The following is a 19,604-nucleotide window of genomic DNA, read 5'->3' on the forward strand; positions in this document are numbered from 1 at the left end:
ACCTGCAGAACAGTTACACTGGGGCTGGGTTTGGAGACCTGTCCAATGCTGACTTTAATTAATGTTCTGTTGATGTCAGTGGGATGCCTGACATTACTTCGAGAAACAGACTGCTGCTGGATGTTTTGGAAAGCCTACCTACAGTCCTGCTGCAGGATGAAACAGGACAGCCACGCGTTTGTCCGCTGTGCCAAATTTGGGAATGAGCACGCTCAGAATCCCAGAACCCCAGACCGGTTTGGGTGGGCAGGGACCCCACAGCCCACCCAGTGCCACCCCTGCCATGGGCAGGGACACCCTCCACTAGCCCAGGTTGCCCAAAGCCCCATCCAACCTGGCCTTGAACCCTGCCAGGGAGCCAGGGGCAGCCACAGCTTCTCTGGGCACCCTGTGCCAGGGCCTCAGCACCCTCACAGGGAAGGATTTCTGCCTCACATCCCATCTCCATCTCCCCTCCTGCAGCTTCAGGCCATTCCCCTTGGCCTGTCACTCCCTGCCCTTGGCACCAGCCCCTCTCAGCTTTCTGCATTTCTGCAGGTCAGGAGGGGTTGGAGGGACTGGAATCTAGAAAACTGTCCGAATGAATACAGAGAACACTAACAATCCCCCCCCAAAAGCCCGAAATAAACGGGCTGGCTTTTCTGCTGCGTTTCCCTTCCTGCGCATTGCTGAGCCCCGGTGCCCCTCGGAGAGACGAGCTCCAGGGGCTTCAGGCTCGTGGGCTGCGGTCGACTGGTGGCAGCGGTTCTGCCAAGGAGAGGAAAGGGTCAGAGCATGCACGTGTTCTCTGCTACACAAATAACGTCGCTTGAAAAAACAAGCAAATGGTTTGGGATGATTTGTTCAGAGGCCTTGATTGTGACCGAGCCCCATCTCCGCCAGGCAGGTATCGCCACAAATCCGCCGACGTACGGGATGTTGTTCTAGCAAACAACTCAAGGTTTAATATCTTCTGCAACGTGATTGATGTCTGTAGCTTTGATTTCTCATGGGCGTGCAGATTAGCTTATGTATTTCTTTATTATTTTGAATAATGAGGAGGGGTAAAAATTGTAAAATGCGCTATTCAATGAAAAATATGAGGTTTATGGGAAAAACTTTGTGCAAATGTTCACTCTATCTTGAAATTGGTTTTAATCTATTTTTCTTTTACATCTGAGATCTCCAGAAACTTGTCAACAGTGCGGTTCTCTGAGGACAAACATTGGCTGAAAGCCTGTTGTAAAGGGTACGTGCACATATTCATGGAAACAGAACTTCGCGTCCCAACGCGCAGCAGCTACGGTGGGGGTTGTCCTTCCTGCAGCTACTCCGCCGAAACTGGGCCTTGCTGCTTATTTTATCGTTTGCAAATAAGCAAAGGAATGTGGAATTCACAATCTACAGCATGGAAAAAACTAGAGAGGCTTCTTCTTAGTTAAAAATCATCAAGGAGATAACGAACAACCTGTTGTGTATCTGCAGAGATAAAGAGAGGAGTTAGTTATCCTGCTGCAGAGAAGTACTTAGCATACCCACAAAGAATTTTTCTTTCACTTCCTCCAATGACCTGAGAGATTTCTCCATCTAGATTTATTGACAAAGATCTAATGGAGGTTCACAACTTTTCCGAGGCGGTTGGCTCTGGCTGTGCAAAGTACATGGGAAGATTTCCAAGGTAAAAATGTCAAAATTAAGCACAGTATTAAGCTTTCATTTCTGATATCTTATAACCGGGTTCATCAGGATTTAGTCCTTTTGATCAAGTCCGCAGGTTTAAGATCCCACAAGACCCAGTGCAATCTTACTAACCGAATACTTGTCAGCATCCTATTTCTACACATTGTGCATAATCCCATGATTTATCTTTGCTTCTGTCTTTCTACAGCTTTTATTGAATTGTAAAGTACTTTGCTAAGCTTAGTTTAACTAGCACAATCTCTATTAAATAAAATCTGTTCTGGATAGAAATGTGTCCCAGTTCAAAATCCAAGAAGATTTTATCCAAATATTCTCCTCTTGGCTGACTTTTTTTTTCTTTCAAAAGGAGAAAATCTTTCCTGGGAAGAGACTGGATGATCAAAGCAGAGTTTCACACCTTGGAGCAGTCCGTGGTAGGAAGCTGATGAGGTTAAAGTAGATGGCTGCTCCGGGCTGGGTGGTGTGACCAAGTTAGGATGCCAATTGTCCTGGCTCTCCCATCGAGGTTCTGTAACTTAGGGTGATTTAGGTTACCTGAGTTAGGCATCTGCTCCCGCTCTACTGACCCTGCAGAGACCCTAATGACATCAACCTCCTAGGTTAAGCAATTAAGGGTAAAATCCTGGCCCTAATGATGCCGAGTTTGGCCATTTGTATTATTTAAAGCAAGGAGCTGGAGACGTGCACGGATTGGTAGAGAAATAAGGAGATTCCAGGGCGATGACGGTGGGGGGGTTGTACCTACTAAACCCGCCTTACCGAGGGCTGTGTTAACTCTTTCCCAAAGTCCTGCCGGGGTGGGGGCTGGGGCCAGGCTCTGCCGTGGGCCAGCAGTGAGGCGTCCGTGGACGTTGCCCTGAGGTTCCTGGGCTTGCACGCTCCATGCTGAACAGTGTCCCAAGAAACATCACTTTCATTGCTTCCCTCTAAGCCTGAGCTCTTTCGTAATTCCTTTCATAGCTTTGCCTCAAACAAAAACCGGTCTCAGCTCGCTGTGGCCGTGGTTTGTGAGTGGGTGCAGAGCAGCCTGCCCACGCGGGTAGTCGTATCTGAGCAAACTCCAATCCAGACGCTCCACAGGAATTGCAGTGCCGGTGGATGGGTTTGGTATGATTTCTGGCCAGAGCAAGCACAAACCGCTGCCGTTTGGCTCTCGAACGTCGCTGCTCTAGCTGCCCCTCAGGACTCAAACTCCCTTATGTGGACGGTTGAGGAAGGCGCTGAAGCAGGGAGGTAGGTAGATAAAAGGCCAAATAGCCCATGGAAATCAAACCCGAGCAAGCAGCACCCATGGTCAGTCCAAACGCAGAAAAAATCCTGCGGAGGGTAAGGCAGTTTCTCCTTCCCCCAGGAGACGAAAGGCGTTTCAGGGACGGGCAGCGACTTGGTTCGTATTGCTTAGCGAAAATAACTTTCCCTGCCAGTCCCCAGCTGCTCCAGGCTTGTCCTTGGCTCCGTGCTAACGAACGCACATCCGTCCGGAGCAGCAGACAGCGCTGCTGGCCGCAGCCTCCCCTCCTGCAGATGCTTCGCTGCTTCCGAACCGCGTCCGAGCCGAGACGCGGCAGTCAGACAGCTCACATCACGCCCCATTGATTACCTTTCCCTGATGACTAGAGGAGTTAATCTGTTTCAACAGGACGTGATCAACATTTCACTCTAAATCTCAAAAAAGAAAAAAAAAAAAAAAGAGAGAGACAGTACAGGATAAGGAAAGGGAAGTTTCTCCCTAGATTAAGCCACTAAATGTCAAAGTTATGTAAGAACTTTATTGGAGTAAATCAAGATGAAAACGATATGAGATTTCTCAAATGCCATCTGCTTTAAATTCAGTCAGCGCTTACTGTCATCCAAAGCCAATAGTTCCGGGCAGCCCCGGTACGCAAAATCTGTTGGTTTGCTGTTAAATAGAGCTACGTATCAGTCTGGAAAGGGTGGGCTGGAGCTTGGTAGGTCCCGCTTAGGCGCTGGGCACCCTGTGCAAGTCAGCGCAGTACTGTGTGCTGCAGGATCCGGACACTTCTGGCACAGCCTGAGGTACAGCCATGCGATATAAATTATCTAGTTAGCCTTAAAATGTTGGGAATTGTCACTCAAATCTAGTTTCACTTTAGTGTTTTTAGTGTCAAAAGTGGGAAGAGATGCTGTAGCCCATTTTTGCTGAACGTTCCCTTAGTAACGTGCCTCTTTCTGCCCCGGCGCAGTTTGGCACGTGAGCACTGACAGCACATCCAACGTTCCTGCAGCGCGTTTCGATTTGCATCTTCTTCAAACCGCAGAATGCAAATAAATGCAAAAAATAACACCGCACCCGAACGCTGCTTTGAGTGTGACTCACAAACAGACAACCTCTTGCTGCACGTTACCTGTTTCAGATTATTGTGTGCTCCTTGGGATGGAAATAGGCGTGTGTTTGGGGAGTTGTGTGTAACTCTGGCTGATTTCCTGGGATTTAGGGATTTCCTGTAGCTCTGTTATTAGCTTTTAAGAGACCTAATTTAGCAGTTTACTTGGGGTGCAGGTCCTCAGTGTGCCAGAATGTGTCCTCTAACATGCATATGTGCTGAGGAAAGTAGCAGGTTTACGTGTTTTAAGGCCGTAAGTGCTGAGCTGGGGAGGCGGCACCGGCGGCGGGGCTCAGCCCGGCGTCCCGCGGGCTCGGACCACCCAACGCCTGCGAGTCCTCCCCAGGCTGCGGCTGCGCCGGGCGCGGTGTCGGTATCGCGGGGGGAGCCTGATGGACGGGGGGGCTGCTCCGTGGCGGTAGGATGTGTCAGAGAGCTACACGAAAGGGGAAAATTAACTTTTACCTTGATGGGTCATTAAAAAAAAATTCCTAGAATTTTCTTATCTGAACAACTTTGGGTTTTGGTTTTTTTTTTTTTGGTCGTTGTTTGGGTTTTTCACTTTTTAAAATTGATTTGTTTGATTTTGAGCTGAGCCCAGATCGATATTTAAAATTTGGTGAAACAGGTACTCTATATTCTATATATCTATACAAATATAACAGATATTCTATATTATTCCCAGATATGGGATTAGCACTGTATCCCCTACATTAGATTCTCCTTGTTTTTTATTCTGTATTGTTTTGTTTAATTTCATTTTGGTTTTTTTTGTCTTTTAAGATGATAAGACAATCTTTTGTTTCATAACAGTTATATTTAACAGTAGTTATATTTTGACTAATACAGTTGCCGGAAACCCCTTGGTAGTTGCTTGAATCTCAACTATGCACGTGGAACTGCTCACAACACGCTACTCTTAGAAAGGTCGGTTACAACACAGGACTTGTGTGCTCCACAAAAGAGAAGGACACTTTTTCGAAAGCAAGCACACGGGCGAGTGCGCGTGGCCGAAAGCGAGGGGCTCTTCTCGCCCTCCCCAGGAGCAGCCAGCGAGATCACCGTGGTGGAACAGGGCGTACGTCAGGCAGCGGCTTCCACTAACGATGGGCTAACGCCTTCCTTTGGCTTTGGCTGTCGCTGTTGTAGCCGTTTGTGGTGTTGGTGTGGACCCTCAACTCCGACGTGCACCGCCAGCCTCCGCAGCCACAGCACCCCCCCTCCTCTTCCTCCTCCTCTTCCTCCTCTTCCTCCTCCTCCTCCTCTTCCTCCTGCTCCTCCTCGGCCCCGGGGGACACAGGTTTGCACTAATATGGGGGTAACAAATAACCACGTACCACTGGCAGTGCGGTGACTGATGATTTGCATACTCACAGCCTTTGCAAAACGCGTATTGCCATTCATCGTAACGCATTCTCTAAATTTGTAGCAGAAATGCTCCTAGCCGCAGGGAGTTTGCTTTATGGCTTGAGAAGAGTGGCATGTGTTTCAGTGCCTATAGTAACGGCTGTCTCTTTCCTGTGCTTAAAGATCATTATCCAGTGCTCTTTCATTCAGCATAACTTTTATGTCTGGCAAATTAAATTCCTGGGCAAAATAATTACATGTAAATGCTGCTGGGCTATTATTCACAAGGGGCCAATTTTGTAGCCATTTGTTGGCATTTGAAACGTCAAATTTATTGCACTGTAACATATACGACATCCACTTCAAAAATAGAACATGAAGGGCTCCAATCAAGTCTGCAGGTGTAAATTATGGAGCTAGCCGGGCATACCGACGTACCTGTGTCCCCCAAAGGTCGCTGGGTTCCTGGTGGCGTGTGCTGCGGTCCCAGAGTCTCGGGCTCTACCCGGAGCAGGTGTTTTCCTGAACGTATTTTTTTTCAGCTGGAAACCTGCCTGTGCTCCCGGTTAAAGAGGTTTGGAGTTTCCTTCCCCTGCCCGAGCTGGAGATGCAGCAGGAAACTTGTTATTGCCAGCCGACCGGCTAACTGGTTACTGCTGCTGCCAGTCCATGAACGGCGTTATACGCAACTCTGAATTCAGCACCTAGCGTAGGGAACACAACCTGAAATAACGCTGTGTTGAGAGCAGCAGTACCCGCGTTTGGAGAACCTGGGTTATATCTCTCTTACGGTTTGACGTTTCATGGGTGCGGACTCCTCTGTTTTCCAGGTATCCGGATCAATATTTTGAACCTCTGCTTCAGGAAATACAGTCAATACCTTTCAGCTGAAAAAGTTTAGCCACTGCTGTTCTTGTCATTGTGCTGCGTGCCCAGAAAAAGCTAATTGCTGCCTAATTTGGATTTTATTTAAACTATTCCACCCTGCTCTGTGGAAAGCAAAGCCTGAGAGATACACAGGCAGTTGGTGGAAGTTACTGGCCAGTACTAACACCACATAGTCCTGTATAGCGTGTGTTATGCTGGTGTCAGTACACGTGTACGCAACATAGGTAGTGTGATAACCGTGCGTGACGTTGCTGGGTTTACCCGTATTCCTGCGCAGTTACTGGGTGATCACCCGGCGTGTGACCTGCAGAGCCAGCCAGCAGCGGGACCCGCCAGCAGCGCTTTGCTCCTGGGGGCGGTCACCGGTGGCTTTCACCCATCTCCCGAGGCTTGTGTGGAGTTTCCTGAGGAAACTCAGCGGTCTCTTTGCTCCTGCGAACTTCTGGGTAGACATTTTGTGCTGGGATGCTCCCCTGGTATCGTGGCGACAGTTACCCCCCTGGTTTTAGCAGCTTTCCCGCAGTCGGGACGTGCAGGAGCTTTAGCAGCAGATGATACGTGGGATGCACAAGGACGTAGGGCCGTGGTGTCCCCCGACCCGCCGGGTTAGGGGGGACCTGCCCTGGGTCCTGGTTTGGGGGCATCTCCCCAGCCCGCCTGCCCCACGGGGATCACAGCGGCGGCACTGCAGGCAGGCTGCGCGCCCGCTCCTGCGTGGGAGGGAGGATTCGCCTTGCAAATTAAGATTAAAGAGCTGCGTATATTCTCGCACATCAAGCATCTACTTGATGCTATCTCCCCATAAAGTTTTTGTTAACACGGACACCCACGCGCTCTTGCTTTGTCTCATGGTGCTCCTGGAAAAACAATCAATATGAAACCCTGTCGTCTCCTCGTACGACAGATGACTAATGAGTTGTAATTGCTCCCCAACCCTGCAGGAAACTAACTTCATGAGGAGTTAAGGATTATCTAGTTGTACGTCCCTGGGAGGTTATTATTCTGGGAAATTAATTTAATTAGTTTAGACCTATTAGAAATACAGAGGGAGAGCTGAAGATTGGCAGGGCAGAGACAGAGCAATATGCTTTTTAAAAAAATGGTAAAGGCTCTGACTGAAAGGGGTAATTTTATGTTAACAAAATTGCTTCTTTCTCCTTTGGGGCTTTATTGTTCTGAAAATAAAATTCCATGTTGAAGTTTTTAAGGCAAACAGCTTTATTCTGCTCTCCTCCTGAACAAGGTGTGCGTATATGGAGATGCAGGCGACCGGCGTGCTGCCCTGCAGACCCTTCGGGCGCTTGGCTCGAGGGTCCATGTCCCACCATGGGAGGTCCTTCTGGGACGCGCCCCGGCCCCGTGCGGGACCCATCTCCAGCAGCGGCCGTGAGCGGATGCAGAGAGGAGAAACAAAGCAGATCTCTGACATTCCCCCAAATCCTCGCCCGCCTCTCACCGGTTTCAGCTCCTGAAACTTGCAGAGCAAGAAGAATCTTTTGTATTTAGTGTCTCTTAATGGCTTTCCCCTCCGCTGTATTTGTCCGGTCTCCTCTACCTGTAATTAACATAAAATCTAACTGTGCTTTTAGATGGCTGTATTGGAATAAAGCAATTTGTTGCGGTGAAGGGTAACGAGTTTAGTGTCTAAACGAGTACGGCTTCTCACCCGGGCAGAGCAGTGTTATTCCCCCAGGGTGTGCTTAGCTAGCAAGGCTTGTTGATGACGGAGAAATTTTACAAATATTTGTTAAATTTGCTTCACCCTTGAAGATGGCAATCTTGGTGGGGCACCAGCCCTTCTGGCTGCGAGCAGTCCTGCGAGGTTTCGTGGAGGAGAGTGCCCTCGGTGTCCGCGGCTGGAAGCGACCGCAGCCTGCCAGAAATGGCCACGGCCGCAGGGATCGCCGGTGGGAGAGAGCCTTTCCCTACGGCAGCCGTACCCCGGTTCCTCCCGCTGTAGAAAGAACCTATTTTCTTCTCTTGGACGGAAAAGCAATCACTCAGCAAAACACTCAGGTGTGAATGCTGGCACTCGGGTGCTTTGCTGAGCGGGGCTGTGTCAATCACGTGTGCACCCATCTGCACACAAACGCCTGGGCGCTTTGCTGCGCGAGGCCGTCGGTGCAGCCGCCTGGGATGGGAGCAGCAGCCGGGGCAGACACTGCCTGGTCGGTCCCTGGTGACCCCCGCGATGGGTGCTGGGGCCGGGGCTTCGGCGAGAGCGGAGTGAAACAGAGCAGCACCCGGCACGCTGCGCTGCTGGGAACTCCCTCCCTCCCTCCTGCGTTTCCCACCGCCCCGCGGTGCCAGCTCAAACCCACCCGAGATGTGCAGCAACCCAGCACTGGTGTCTGCTGGGCGGCTGTGGGAGGGTGGGTGTTAGTCCTGGGCGTGAGTGTGCACGCTGCAGAAATCCCACCCCGGCACCCGGTATCGCCGCTCCCCAGAGCTGCGTGGTGCCTCGGCGTGGTCACCGTGGCGTGGTCACCGTGGTGTGGTGGCAGGGCTGCTCCTGACGGCTCTGTGTCGTGGGGGCTCTCCCTGCTCCGGCCGTGATTCTGCTGACCGAGGGAAGCATTGCACCTGGTTTGTCCTCGCGGGAAACAGCGCGGGTTCTGCAAAGCCGTCGTAAGCAACCCTGGGTCTCCTTGGTCGGACGCGGGGCTGCACGTGGGGGGCACAGACCTGCTGGGGTGCGGGCTCGCGCCGTGGCTCGGCTCACCCTCCTGCAGCCGCTGCTTATTAGAACGTGTTTCGGTACCGAGTGGACGGTGGTATGGCAGGTCAGCGCTGTTCCACTTGCTGTGGGTTTTATGCCGGCTTCGGGGGGCTGCCAGCAGGCTGAACCGTGGCTCGCTCGCAGGCAGAGGAGGAGGAGGAGGAGGAGGAGGGCAGAGGAAGCCCAGCAGCGGAGCAGTGGTGGAGCTTGGAACAGTCTGTGTGCACCAGGCACCTCCTCCCCGGGAAAACAGCACCTTTCTTTAGAAAAAAGATGGCTGATAATTACTGTTGTCTCGTTCCACCTTCTTTCTTGGACTCTGCAGGGCAGCCGAGCGCCTGGGAGCAGCCTGCCTGGGACACACGGGCTGCGGCGCGTTTGCTAAGGATGAAATGGCATAGCGTTTGCTACGAAGCATCCCTCAGAAAGCGTGCTACGCTTTTCTTGGTGTAAATCCCAGCAGAGTGGTGCCCATTAGAAATGAAACTTGTCCTGGGTGCGGCTGGGGGGGGAGATGACCACGGTGTGGCTCAGCGAGCCCTGGAAGCCAGCGGTTCTTGCATTGTCACTGCGGGGGTAAGCAATCCGTAACGCCGAGGTGCCCCCCAGCCCAGAGAGCAACGGGCGAAGAACGTGTGTTCCCAGGGTCATGGAAGATGCGATTTGGAGCAGTCTTAGATGCACAGAAGAGTGTTTTGCCTTACTAATGAAGGAGAGTGGTACTTCTGCTCATCCAGGAAGAGTGTTGGGAAAATAGTGAAAAATATTATTTGTAATTATTTTTAAAGCATATGTATCTGTGACATAGCGTATGTTCCCGAGGAAAAGTGCTCAACGAAATATTAAAAAATGCTGCTGCTGGTGAATTTCCCATCAACACTGATCAGTGAAAAACCTGCTCTCTGATGGAAGTGGTGCTGATGGGTTTCCACTTTCCGTGGGGAGGTCCCCCGCCCTGAGGAAAAACACCCCCCCGCACAACGGTATAGCTTTGCCAAAATATTTCAAAATATTTTCATTTTGGCTGAAATTCAGGCCGGCATCGCCACATTACGTGCCCGGGCGGAGGGGTAAGCCAGGCGAGTCCGGAGCCAGCCCTGGGCTCTGCCCTGCGCACCCCCTGAACTGGGGGTGTCCCCCCGGCTCCTGTGGGACCCTCGGCTCACCCTGCACCCTGGGAACCATTTCCTTTCAAAGGGGACAAAAGAAGAGGATGGAAGAGGGAACCCTTCGTGGCGTCCCACGGGGAAAGGCTGCTGGACGAAACCGCTTGGTTTTATATCCAATATCCATTCCCATCCTCCTTCAGCTACGAGGAGGAGAAGGTGTGCGAATGCAAACTGCAGCTGGACGGGGCGCTCAGGGCCCGTGCTCCGAGTGCTAATTGTGCCAAGAAAATAACAAGTCTCGGGGCTGTTGATGCTGCCGGTATGAGATTTATGTGGCACGCTCGGGGGGGTTATCTCGGTGAGGGGGGAGATAGGCCCTGAAATGGATTTTCATGCTCGGAGCTTCCAAACACAAGCACTGTGCAGCTTTCTGTTTGTTTTGCAAATCCTTATCATGCCACAGTTATTGCTTGTGAAGTGGAGCAAAAAATGAAACCCAGTGAGGACTGGGTGCAGGACGCCTGTTTCTCCCCTGGCTTAGCTGTGGTGCTGTTCTGGAAAGACACACATGCACATCTAACAAAAGCCTCCAAAACGGGTAACTACATGTAGTAATTAGTTTGCAAGTTTAGCCTTCTAGGAGCTAAGCATATTGGATTTCTGCTCTGCCCGAGTTGTTTACAGATAGCTTGTTTCTTGGGGTCTTCAAAATTATTCCATGTCTCAATATTTTATTTATTTGGCAACAGAATTATGATTTGCTTTGACTTATTTAAGACGGAAGATAAAAAGCCAGCAGTCTATCACTTTTTAAATGGCATAACAAAGCTCACCTGTTAAAATTGCAGTGGGGGGTGGGAAGGAGAGGGGGGGGTTGGGGCGTGAGTGGATTTAACTCGCTTCCCAACCCACCTTATCTAATTGCTGTCAAAGAGCTCCGGCTGCTGCAGGCAGGTGTTCGGGTTTAAGCATAAAAGGAAGCTCCTAACGTACATTGGGAAGTGGGCAGTGAGCTGTGGGGTCCTGCTGCTTTTTGCAGTGTCCCTGCCCGGCAGGCTGGTGCTGCTGCGGCTCGCGCATCCCTCGCGCATCCCTCGCGCATCCCTCGCGCATCCCTCGCGCATCCCTCGCGCATCCCTCGCGCATCCCTCGCGCATCCCTCGCGCATCCCTCCCATCCTGTGGCACGGTCTGGCTTCACCGCTGCTCTTGGGCCCCCAGATGAGAGCGGTGTGAGTTGTTCCCTTTCCTCTGCACGTGTCCAGACAGCAGCAGAGATGGGAGAAGAGCGTTTGCAGAGCCTGGGTGAGGTAGGCTGGTAGAGAGCTCTGGTCTTCAAACTGAACACTGTACAGCTCTAAAGGTAACATGAAAGTGGCAATGGGAAAAGGCGCATTCAAAGTGACTCTTTGTTCTGGAAGGGGGTTTGTTAGTATTTTTCCTCCCAGAATGTGTATTTACTCCAGTTTGGTTTCTTAGATGTGTTGAGTAGAAGTTTTTTGTGGGTAACTGAATCAAGGCAATACAATTTTGCAAGCAGTTTAAGCTCCATCATAGTGTCGTTCTTGTCTGGAAATCTGCTTGAATGTTTTCCTCCTGGCTCTGCTTATTGTGTCCTCCCCTGTTACACAGGCTTCTGCCTGCCTGGGGTGGCTGCATCCTTCCTCCAGCCTGCTGATGTTCCTCTCGTGGCCGTGAGGAAGCAGCATGACCAGGTTGAATTATTCAAATACTGCGTATCAGACTCTTAAAATGAGGACATTCACATATGTACGCTTCATGGATGTTTTGAGAAGAATGTGTTTAGAAGAGGGTCGCCTGCTCTTTCAGCTCATGAGGCTGCACCCTTTGTTAGGCAGAGAAAGAGACGCTGAGGTTCAGGTGTGATTCCAAAGCTCCGGCATTTAGGACTGAAAACACTAAATGGTACCAGAAGAGCTCTCCCAGCTCTGGCGATTCAGGGTTGAAGGCTGGTTAGGTGTGTGTTTTTAGGAGGCTGTGGCTGGCGGTGGGGAGGTGCAGAGGAGCCTTTTGGCTGTGACCCCTTGTGCTGCTGGCACCGTGCAGGACTGGGGTCCCGCTGCTCGTGGTGTTGGGGGGCGAAGCCCACAGCACCTCTGCCTCCTGCAGCACTCGGAGCCTGTCTGCTGCATGCTGCTGCAATTAAAAAAACCAACTGCTATGTACATAGTAATAACAAGTGATTAAGATTATGTGGAAATGCAAGATAATTTCTTGTAAGTAAACCTCGTGTGATACTTCTCAATAGATGGGCTCTTTTGCAGGACAAGAGGGATTTCTGATTTTGCCAGTAGAGGTTACATTTGTCTAACAAAGACAAAAAAAAAAAGATTCTGTTTATAAAGTGACTTAAAGCATCCATGGAGTACATAAAATTGGCTTGAAAGTAGGTCAGCGTGGCTTTTCACATAGCGCAATTGTGATGCATTTGTATGTGAATTCAATTACAGAACTGTAAAAGCTTACAGGGAAAGCTACGTGGTACGCAAGTTCTTTGGCGTGCTCTCTCTTGCTTTAATCTCTCCAAGCTGGTGAGTCTGGGGAGAGCTTAATTAAAGTCAGTGAAAGTAATTCTGGAAAACGCAAGCCCATGGAGCGCCTGGATCTGCTACGGGTATTCTGGCCGGCCAGCCTGCCTCCCTCTCGCCATATGCCTTCCGCTGTTTCCTTTGCCTGATCCTCAGAGAGGACAACAGAATCAAAAAATCAATTAACTCTTGGATACCTCTGCGTGCAGATTAAGCTGAGCCTGGGCTCTCTGTGCGGCCGCGGGCTGCCTGTACGCGCACGCCGTGGAGCGCAGGGTCGGGGGCTGACGGGGACCTCGCTGCGAGGGGCTCTGCGGGGCTGCGTGACCCTCCTTGCAGAGACCTGTCTGGGGTGGCTGCTGTGCTGGAGGTGGGCACCCGCGTCAGCTCCGCTGCTGACTCCTGAGGACACATGCGACAGCCCTCCGACTGCGGCCGTGCGCACGCAGACCTGTCGGGTGAAGGCTCTGCCCCCGAACGCTGTCCTGTAACACCCGGCAAGCAGCAGGCACAGCCAGTCCCAGTCCTTTTAAAGTCCTTTTCCAGTGCCAAGTCAATTACCGTTCATTAATTGATCATCGTGGTTATGGGCAGCAAGACCGAGTGAAGAACATCTGCAGCCCTGTGCTCTCTGGCTTGGCACGTGGCTGCCCAAGGCCCCGGCACTGCTTGCTGGCTCTGGAGACGGCGCTCAGCCGTGTACTGATCAGAGCGAAGGCAGACACCGAGGGTACGGCTGAGCCCTCTCTGGGGGGTTCTGCGTGTCCCCGACCTTTCGGGCGTCTCGCTCACCTTGGTGTTTCCGAAGCCGGGCTGCAGAGGGTCGGCCGGTGCCCGTGCTCTCGGTGGGGAGAGCGCCCTGCCCAAAGGCAGCAAACCCGCCCGGCTTCGACAGCGCCGCTTTCTGATCCGTAATGTTCTCTGTGTCTGGATCGTTGCTCCAAGTCCCCGAGCAAGACGCGTGCTGTAAGATGGGTCAGACCGGGAGGAGAGGCTGTTCGGTGAGCGAAGGGAAAAGGGGAGGGATGCTGGCATGGGGGGCACGGAGCTGGGAACGGCAGCGTGGTGGCAAGCGGGAGCTCGTGTGCAGAAGGTTTTTCTGCCTCTCAGAAATGGAGAGACTAGAGGTGCGGGGCGATAAAAGACTGAGAAGTGAGGCTCCTCAGCAGCAGCACTGGTCACACAAAAGCAGCGGCATCATTCCTCTCCCCCTGCCCCTTCTCCCCTTTCCTCTGCCAGCGCCAGCCAGTAAATGATCCTGCTCTTTCCTGTTACCGGTTATTGAGTGTTTGGGTAAGATGGAGGCAAATTATTTGCATGTTCAAAGAGAGAAGATAAAAGTAGACTGCAGCATATTTTATGGCTTTTATAAAATTTTGATGTATGTTGTTGGAATAGATGGAAAGCCACCATCAGAGCTTGAGGGCAGAGCTCTTCTCTGAGAACCTCGCTGCTGAATTAATGCAGGCAAACAGCAGAAAGCAAGAATGTGCAGTTAAACTTGGAAAAATAAATGTTTTATTTTTATATTTGGACTGCCAAGTAAGAGAGGCACCTGATTAAAAAATTCTGATTTTGGTGCAGGCCTAAGTTTGTACATTTAGCACTTATAACTCCAGTTTGGATGGTTTCTCGTTAGAAACTGGGAGGACAGAGTACTTGGAAAATGGGAAGAGGAGGAAAGGGAAGCAAACCAAACATAGTTCAAACAGTATGGGGTTTCGAGCGTGTGTGGATTTTTAAGCTTAAGTTTTAAGCATGTTTTTCAAAGTACAAGATTTTTCTGTGGGACTGACACGTTAGTTTTGTTGTCAGATGTAATTATTTTATCTGTCCATCTGCTCCAGAGGTTTAGGACGGCTGTTCCTACGCAGAAAGGCATTTGCGCTTTCAGCACCGTTACTTATGACCTAGGATTGCTTTAAGTGAAGCAAGCCAGGCAAGGATCAAACAAGCAAAGATCCCAACTGCCTTTGTGTTGAGCACCCTAAATAAACTCCAGGCAAGGATTCAGACTTCTTCTCGCCAGCTCTGTACCAGGAGCACAGCACGTCTGTTGCTGCTGACCGAGTCTGTACCTGTGGGGCTCATCCTGCTGCCACCCGCAGTTGGTGGAAAACTCTGCTGAGTTCTGAGCGCCTGCTCAGGTTCTTTGCTGTGGGTAACAGGGACTGACTTACTCAAAGATTAAATGATGTAAAGGTCAGCGATGTCCTGCAACTCACTGCAATCCATCTGTGCTTTGGTTTGGTCCAAAGGTGATGTACCGAGTGTTTATCCACAGCTGCGTGTTAAAAGCTTCTGAATGAGCGAGTCTGATTTCTTTTATGGATTCAGCATTAATCTGTCAGTATTATTTACATGTCTGTGTGATGTGACATGGCTTTGAGTCTAGCGTGACTCCTTTCATTAAAAGCCTACAATTACCTCAAGATAACCTTTCCCCCCCTCGTTTTATTCATGACTTTGACATTTCTAGTTGATGTGCTTCAAGCTTCACTTGGGTTTTGGGGAAGCAAATTTTTGTGCCTCTGTATAATGATTGCATCATGTTTGTATTCGGCATACCTGCACTGGATTGCAGCTGGATAGTGAAGGTAATGTCACATAAGAACTGTTTGACACATTGCCAACCTTGCAGGCGTTTTGTGCTTCAGAGCTGATCGCCTGTCTTTAAAAGCTTCGCTTCAGGAGCACTTTTTTCCAAGGCTGTGGTCTTTAATAGTCACTTGTGTTTTGACAGGCAGGTGCCAGCCAGATTCTTGGGTCTCTTGCTCACAGAGTCCCACGTTCTCTGGACCTATAAACGTCTGTTGCCTGAATGGGTCCCTGCTCACTCTCGCATTGTCCCTCTTTCTCCAGCACATCACAGAGCAAATTTTTTGCATCTGAAAGGATATCTACGTTCAATATTCAGTATATCTGAATATCATCATAGGTAGCCCACTGTAGGGACCATGAAGAATAAAATTATATTATTTTGCAGTTTTACTGCAAATCATTTGGAACATCCTACCTAGAAATACCCAGGCATTAATATAACTAGTGTAAGCATATTGTCGGTATGCGTGCACTTACTCATACACGGCTCGTACGCAGTCACTTGCTTGGTTGTACGTACAAGTTGATTGCATGGTTATGTGTGCGTACAGATTTGTGACAGCTACAGCGTGCTTGTTTCAGGAAAGAACTGGAAATTAAATGCTCGAGAAAGTATGCAAATGCCTGAAAAACAGTGAGAGCTCAAAATGTTTTGCAGTCGGAGAAGAGCCGAGGAGCCCGTGCGTGCTTTCCCTTACGCAGGCGCGCACACAAGCCACCTAGTCAGCTCCGCAGGAATTGTTGAGATAAAGATCTCTGGTTGCGTTTTCAGCTCTAAACTAACAGTCTCACCACTTGCATAATCGAAATTCTCCGTTGCTTTAGCAGGAATGTGACTGCTTCCATGTGAGGTTAGTGTGAATTGCTGAGGATCTGCCACGTTGCATTATGTTTTGGGGCTTTTTGGGTGTTTTAATGAATACATTTCAGAGAAGGCTATTATTAATTAAACTACAATATGGCAAAGTCGGCTAGCAGTGAGGAGATGCTAACGTGATCTGAAGGACCCATCTGTAGAACTTTCTCGTTCAGAACCACAGCCCAGTCGTCACCGTACACTGGAGGGAATCGTTGGCAGCATTTCAGTGCGTAATTGTGCCAAAAAGGTGCCTTTGGAAGAGAGAAATAAATTGGAAGTGTGGGGATTCGCTGTGATATGCCTGCCACAGGTAGGTATCATGGGGACAAGAAGCAGCTCAATATATCAGAGTCTTGGGTTTGAATAGATGAAAAAATTCCAAGCATATGCTAAACCTTTCTCCACATGAATAACAGTTTCTAATTTGCTCGACATATCTCTAATAATCCTGGCAGCTTCTCTTTTCATAATTAACATCTTCATTTTGTTGCTCTCTGAAGGTGTAGTGTGCATTCCGGCTCAGAGGGGTTCAGCCGTGGGAAGCGGAGGCGTGCTCCGGAGCTGGGGGGATGCTCCGGGGGACCAGGAGAGCATCCTGCCGTGGTGAGCAGGGCCAGCTCAGCTCCTCTGGGGCACCCGCACCGGGACGGGCCACATCAACAGCCTGTGTGTGCAGGGCTGTGCTCTCACAGGTACTCGCCAACAGAGGCGCAGAAAAAATGGTGTTTGTTAACTAATATAAAAACGGAAGCTCTGTTTAGAAAATGTATAGGTGAATACAGACTGTGCCCCTCTTTCCAACCAAAACGGTTCTATGATTCTATGTATGCGCATTACTGCTTGAGTATCTATTAATCACCGGTAGACGTAGCTTATAAAACTAGCCCATCTCATCGCTGTCCCAAATGGCAGTATTCGGGCTGTCTGGCTGGATCCTGTGAAGAGTGGAAGCACAAAGTGGTTTCACAGCTGGTTTCTTATCACTATCAAAGTTACGGAGACCACCTGCAAGTAGCCTGGCTTCTGGAGAGCTCTGAATCTCGGTGTTGCCTCTTATTTTGCCTATAGCCTGAATCCCTGGGGTGAATGCCACAGAAGCACTGGAGTTTCCTGATTAGATTTGGACCGCATATGCAAATCTACATGAGATCCATCCTCCTTCAGCGCAGGGGCGTTCCTGGGTGGGAGCTGCTCCTCTGAGAGCAGTTGCCTTTGGTGCCTATCACCAAGACCCGGGCGGCTGCAGCCAGCGCTGGCCATGGGTCCCTCCTGCAGCCGGAGCGACCTTTACGCCCGCAGCCCCGCACGGCAGGGAAACTGGCTGCAGGAATTATCCCCAGAATACAAAAGTTATTTTCCTCCCGGCTTCTTCTATCTCCGTGACCTAGTTACTGACTCAGAGTACATGCAGAAACCACGGGAGTGAAAAACAGGGATCTATTTGAATAAGGAAAGTTGATTACTATTTTAAGCCCCTTATCAAGTAGAAGCATTTCAAGCTCAGACACCCTGCTCATCTATAACAGTGAGATAACTGTAAAGGCTTCTCCCTCCCTGTCCTGCAGTACCGGAGTTTCAGGCAATTAAAATCCCTTCATACATCTCTAGCGTAGCTGTTGTAGTCGCTGTATTCTCAGGCCAACATGATTCAGACTTGAAACAGCAAATTATCTTGTTTGGAGGGGGTTTTATAGGTTGTTTTACCTAATTGGTGCAAGGTGAGTATTTCAGATGAATTTAATTAAATGAGACCTGAGTGACTGTACTGCTTTGGGACAGAGGCAGGGAAAAGCCCCCGTGCCAGTAACTGATGCAGATAAAACGCTTGTTCTTTCTTCTGTCCTTTGGAGGAAAGCTGCCGCCTCCTCCCCCAGCAGATTAGGAACAGGCTGGAGGTGCCAGTTCTCAGCCTCAGCGGTTTGGCCGTGCATCCCTCGGGCGCCTGGCCCCGGGGCGGGCGTGCAGCGCTGCTGTGGCCCCGCGGGGACCCCGGTGCTGCTGGGCAGGATGCGGAGGCTGTCGGGCTGCTCTGAGGGGTGCAGGGACTGAGCTGACAGGAAGGTTGGGGCCCTTTAGGACCAAACTTTTACAGGTCTTGGTTAGGCAGAGCTCCTAAACCTGCTCCAGTTCTAGCCCTTCTCTGACAAGTGCGCAAATTGAGGTCTGGCCTCAATTAAAGGGGAGTACAAAGTTCCTCCTTCCCTGGAACTTCAGCACAGATGTAAAATATATCTCACTTTCATCAGGAATTGAAGCATTGCTCACATTTACGTTTAAGCACTCCCAAATAGGAATGCCTTTACCGAGTTACGTACGCGCTCAGGTTTATGAGGAAAACTTCATCCCAGACGTAAGGCAGAGCTCTTCGTACTGCACAGCTGACGGCACCGACGCCACCAGCTCTGGGCTGCGCAGCGCTGGCCTGTCTCCACTGTTACGTCAGCGTTGGGTTTGTCACATCAGAGCTAAAGGGAGGAAAGGGCACTTTAGGGGCTTTTCCCCCCCGAGTACTTAATAAGAGCTCCTCAGGCCATGGCTGTGTTGTCACAGGACTCGGCTCCAAGTCGGTCTCCTCTGGGAGGTGGGTGAGAGCGTGCACACCCACGGGCTTCAGCTCAGCACCCTCCCGAGACACGGCCCCTCCACAGCACCCCGAGCGGGCAGTGCCGGACACCGGGTAGCCGGGCTGTGGAACCACGAGCAGCTCGTTCCTCTCGAGAGGTGAAGTCACCGCAAGGGTGATGGATCTGGCAGCAGCCGGGTGACCCAGAGGTGCCATCTCGAAAAGACAGACTGCAGCCTGTGATTGATAACGCAGGAAACCCAAATGACAGGCGTGATGCAATTTGAAAAAGATAACTTGTGCAAAGAAAAGAGGGGGAGAAAGCCCCTCGGTCCCATAATGCTACGCTGCTTCGGTTGCCTTCCATTTTTCACAGCAAAGCAAAGTGATTTTCAGTTGTTCTTGCTTTCCCCAGGGTGCTGCTGGGGATATTTATGACTGAATAAACATATTCTCCCCTGCAACCTCTATTTGTGTTTTGCTCTCTCCAGCAGCTGCACATCTGTTTCTGATCGAGCAGCCACTTGAGTGTGAAGCAGAAAGCAGCGGAGCGACTTCCCCGTGTCATCAGCTAGATGAGAGATGGAGAGCGCCGGACCCTGGAAGTACAAGAAGGTAGAGTATGGTTTTTGGCATAATGCTGCTGATAGGGATGGCTTGGGCACTAGAATACAATTTACAAAGTGTACCAAGGTATGAAATGGTTTTGTTCGTTTTACAGTGCCCCCACCCTTTTAATCTGGGTGAAATCTCTCCAAACCTCCCCTCCACAAAATGATGGAAGGGGCGACCCCTGAGCCCCGTCAGCACTCCCCTCGAGGGAGCAGGACACGGCAGGAACCCCCGCAGCAGAGCAGAACAGGGGCTCCCCCATCCTGGTCACCTGGGGTTAAAACCACCCGCTATCTGCCCCACGGACAGCTCGTCCTGCGTACGGAGCCACAG

At 50.6% G+C, this 19,604-nt stretch overlaps 1 protein-coding gene across 1 annotated transcript in view; it reads left to right on the plus strand.

Moving 5' to 3' along the window:
- PRELID2 (PRELI domain containing 2) overlaps positions 1–19,252 on the plus strand; it is a 93,141-nt gene extending 73,889 nt beyond the window's left edge. The window contains exons 4-5 of the mRNA XM_054842007.1: positions 16,597–16,788; positions 19,151–19,252. Coding sequence (XP_054697982.1) covers positions 16,597–16,788; positions 19,151–19,187 — 229 coding nt within the window. The 3' untranslated portion in view covers positions 19,188–19,252. The remainder of the gene's footprint in view (positions 1–16,596; positions 16,789–19,150) is intronic.
- The last annotated feature ends 352 nt before the right edge of the window (positions 19,253–19,604 follow it).

This window comes from Grus americana, chromosome 14, assembly GCF_028858705.1.
Source record: "Grus americana isolate bGruAme1 chromosome 14, bGruAme1.mat, whole genome shotgun sequence".
In the NCBI taxonomy this organism is placed as follows: domain Eukaryota; kingdom Metazoa; phylum Chordata; class Aves; order Gruiformes; family Gruidae; genus Grus; species Grus americana.